Source organism: Chaetura pelagica, unplaced genomic scaffold, assembly GCF_000747805.2.
Source record: "Chaetura pelagica isolate M959 unplaced genomic scaffold, ChaPel_1.0 scaffold2261, whole genome shotgun sequence".
Taxonomy (NCBI): domain Eukaryota; kingdom Metazoa; phylum Chordata; class Aves; order Apodiformes; family Apodidae; genus Chaetura; species Chaetura pelagica.
Window position 1 is genome coordinate 16,105 of NW_009952043.1, and position 3,553 is coordinate 19,657.

At 56.5% G+C, this 3,553-nt stretch overlaps 1 protein-coding gene across 1 annotated transcript in view; it reads left to right on the top strand.

Annotated features, from left to right (window-relative positions):
- Positions 1 to 3,553, top strand: part of PIP5K1A (phosphatidylinositol-4-phosphate 5-kinase, type I, alpha) — a gene marked incomplete at its 5' end in the record, with an annotated part of 12,512 nt that overhangs the window by 6,615 nt on the left and 2,344 nt on the right. The window contains 6 exons of the mRNA XM_010002802.1: positions 609 to 692; positions 1,341 to 1,389; positions 1,656 to 1,740; positions 2,026 to 2,163; positions 2,443 to 2,572; positions 3,484 to 3,553. The exon at positions 3,484 to 3,553 is cut by the window's right edge and continues 1 nt beyond it. Coding sequence (XP_010001104.1) covers positions 609 to 692; positions 1,341 to 1,389; positions 1,656 to 1,740; positions 2,026 to 2,163; positions 2,443 to 2,572; positions 3,484 to 3,553 — 556 coding nt within the window. The remainder of the gene's footprint in view (positions 1 to 608; positions 693 to 1,340; positions 1,390 to 1,655; positions 1,741 to 2,025; positions 2,164 to 2,442; positions 2,573 to 3,483) is intronic.

Consider the following 3,553-nt stretch of genomic DNA (forward strand, 5'->3'; position numbering starts at 1 on the left):
GGCCTCCCAGGCCGACACGCGGCGCCCGGCAGCCCAGAAGGCCCTTTATTCCACAGCCATGGAATCCATCCAGGGGGAGGCCCGGAGAGGGGGCACCATCGAAACTGATGACCAGTGAGTCTGGTTCAGTGTGCTTGGAGTCATGGAATGGTTGAAGTTGGAAGGGACCTTGAAGATCATCAGGTTCCAGCCCCCCTGCCATGGGCAGGGACACTTCCCACCAGCCCAGGCTGCCCCAAGCCCCATCCAACCTGGTCTGGAACACCCCCAGGGATGGGGCAGCCACAGCTTCCCTGGGCAACCTGGGCCAGGGTCTCCCCACCCTCACAGGGAAGAATTTCTTCCTCGTGTCCAACCTCAATCTCCCTCTCCCAGTTTTCATCCCTCCCCCTCATCCCATCCCTCCCTGCCCTTGTCCCAAGTCCCTCCCCAGCTTTCCTGGAGCCCCTTCAGGCCCTGGAAGCTGCTCTAAGGTCTCCCTGGAGCCTTCTCTCCAGGCTGAACACCCCACCCCTCCCAGCTTGTTCAGTGGCTCACACAACCTGGGCTGGGCCAGGGAGCAGGGGGGCTGAGGACCCTCTGCCTCATCTTGGTGCCTTCTCTCCTAGGATGGGGGGCATCCCAGCCCGCAACGCCAGAGGGGAGCGGCTGCTGCTCTACGTCGGCATCATCGACGTGTTGCAGTCCTACAGGTGAGGGGCAGTTGGTGACAGCAGCATCCCACCCTGGGGAGACCCCTCCCCAGCACTGCCTGCTCCTGCTGGCTTGTCAGGATTGGCGTTCCAGAAAAAGTTAAAGACACAAATCAACAGAGGTTGTTTTATTAACCTCTTTCTGTTTTCTTCAAGTCGGGCATTTTGGGATCAATTTCCAGGTCTTGCTTCACTCTGCTTCATGTTCCCAGAATATGAAGTGGTTTCTGGGTGCCATGGTGGTTGGACACGGGCACTGTGTGGGAAGTAGCAGGGAACAAACCAGTGGTGGCCTTAAATGGCCATAACCACTTCTCCCTGTAAAGAGAAAACCAACTGTAAGGTTTGTCTTTTCTGCTATTGACAGGAAAACGCAGCGTGCAGGGGTCACAGGGGTAAAGTCTCTGTTAGATGTCATTGCAAGTTGGCTGCCCTGATTGGTTCTGCCTTTGAAACTCTCCCCTTGGGAGGTTGATCCCTGCAACCAGCCCTGGAGTCTGTGGGAACAGCCTTAGAAACAGGGGACAATGAGGAGGATTCAAAGCCCAAATGGGCTGTTTTTGGGGTGCCCAGTTCTGAGCCAGCGTGTTGTGATACAGACCTTGGGGACCTGGTGTGCAAGTTGTTCTTGATTCTTCCCATTCTCAGGTTTGTCAAGAAGCTGGAGCACTCTTGGAAGGCCCTGGTACATGATGGGGTGAGTAGGAAAAGGTCACTGTTCAGCTTGTTTAGCAAGCAAACCAGAGTCCTGTTAAGCTGTGCTGGGCCTGGGATCCTGGGCTTCTGTGTTTGCCTCTTGCAGCTGCTCATCTGTTTCATTCATTGATTGCTTTGTGTGTGGAGCTCCTGAGGGACACAACCTGTGTCCAGGGCTCTCAGCCTGGGAGAAGCTGCTGGTGTAACCTGGACCAGTGATGAATTCAGGCTCCCAGGTGAATTAATGTTTGTCCCTTGGGCTTCCAGGACACTGTCTCTGTGCACAGACCCAGCTTCTACGCCGAGAGGTTCCAGCGGTTCATGTGCAACACAGTGTTCAAGAAGATACCACGTAAGTACCTTTGTTGTGCCCTTGGCCATCACCAAAGCCTCCTGGCTTATCCCTGCCCAGGGAGGGGCTTTGGGAAGGTGGGCAAGAGCATCCAAGAGCTTTAGGAAGTGATTTGTGCTGTCACCTCTTCCTTCCTCCTGGATGCCTGACAGATGTGACCTTATAGGAGCTGTTTCATCCACCAGCTTGTTCCTTCAGGGCACAACTCTCACTGGGAAGTTGGGTTTTCCTACTCCTTCCTGAATGCATTAGGAAAGAGAATTTTGTTGGTTTGTGTCTTTCCAGTCAAGCCATCCCCTTCCAAGAAGAGCCGCTCGGGCACCGCGGTTCCGCGGCGGAGCTGCCAGGGGGGAGTCCCTGCCCAGCCCCCCCTGGGCTGTGAGACCCGGGCACAAGTGACAGCAGAGGTGGACGTGGAGCAAGGTTGGTGCCTGGGAAAAGCCAGGGGGGTTGTGGAGGTGGGGAATTCTTGGCTCCAGTGTCTTCATGGGGTCTTTCAGCCTCATCCAAGCATCCAACGTGGCCCCTGCTGCCCTGGGAGGGGCTGGGCTGGGAGCAGAGCTGCCTGCAGGGCTGGTTCCTTAGGGCTTGGGCATCTTAGGTGGGATCCAGCACGGATCCTCACCCCTTGGCTAGTGTGGGAGCTCCTGCCACACCAACCCCAGTTGTGCTGGTGGTGGAACAGTCTGTGCTTCAACTCAGGTTCCCACCTTGGTCGCCCAGATCTCCTGCCCCGGATGCTGCCGGTGGACGAAGCCAACAGCGACTCCATCGCCACCACCCTCTCCACCTCCTCCCTGGGCAGTGGTGGCCTCAACTCCCCTGCAAACAGGTGAGGCTGATGCTGATTGGGTGCATGGCAGGGTCAGGAGCCAGGGGAGGACCTTGTGCTGCTCTGGGGGTGGTTGGTTCTGGCATGCTGGCAGAAGCCCCCCTTGGAGTGGTCCCTGTGTTGTGGAGCAGCTTCAGTGCTGTTAGCTCGAGCATGTGCAAGGGGGAAGTGATGTGTCCCCCTCCCTGCGTGTGCAGTTCCTTGCAGATGACCCCCTTGCATCTTCTGCTTGGCCTGTGGTGGGGTCCCTGTGGCATTTAGTGTGTCCTGTATTTGTTCTGGAGTTGAGGTAATTGTGCTGGTGAAAGTGAGTCAGTGAAAGTGTCTCTGCCCAAGTGTATGTGCAGAGCATTGATGTGTTGGTGGGTGATGCTGAAGGTGACCTTCCTGCTGCTCTTCTCAGAGGGTTGGGCTCTCCTGCAGCTGCCTGGTTGGGGTAGCACTGAGTTCCCACAGCCCCTCAGGGAAGGAGGCTGCAAGATGAGTGCCCATGTGGGGCAGAATGTCTCAGGAGCTGGAGTGCATGGAGGGCCCTGAGGGAGCTGGAGGCTGCCTTTGAATGTTTTGTTTCTTGCTGAAGTGGTAAAGACAGCAGGGATGAGGAGGAGCTGTGGTCAGAGGACAATCCCTTTCATAGAAGTTGTTCCAAGGTGTTAACTTCTGCTGGAAGTGGTGGGAAACCATCCTCCCCATTCCTGACCCCGCGGCACAGATGGAAGTGCCCGCGCTCTCCTGGGCTGCAGGAGAACAAGGTGCAATTGCAGTTAACACCTCCTACCCCCTCTGTAACACATGGGAACTTCTTGGTAGGGATCCTAAACCAGAGCTGCTCCTTCCCAGTCCGTCAGCATGTCCGGGGGGCTCTTTTTACTCACTGAACTGTGGGTCTCTCTCCTTCGATCTCTGTGTAGGTCAGTGGGCGTCCAAGTGCACAAAGCTGAGACCTCAGCCAAGGACTTGCCTAGAGCAGCAGCTGGCATC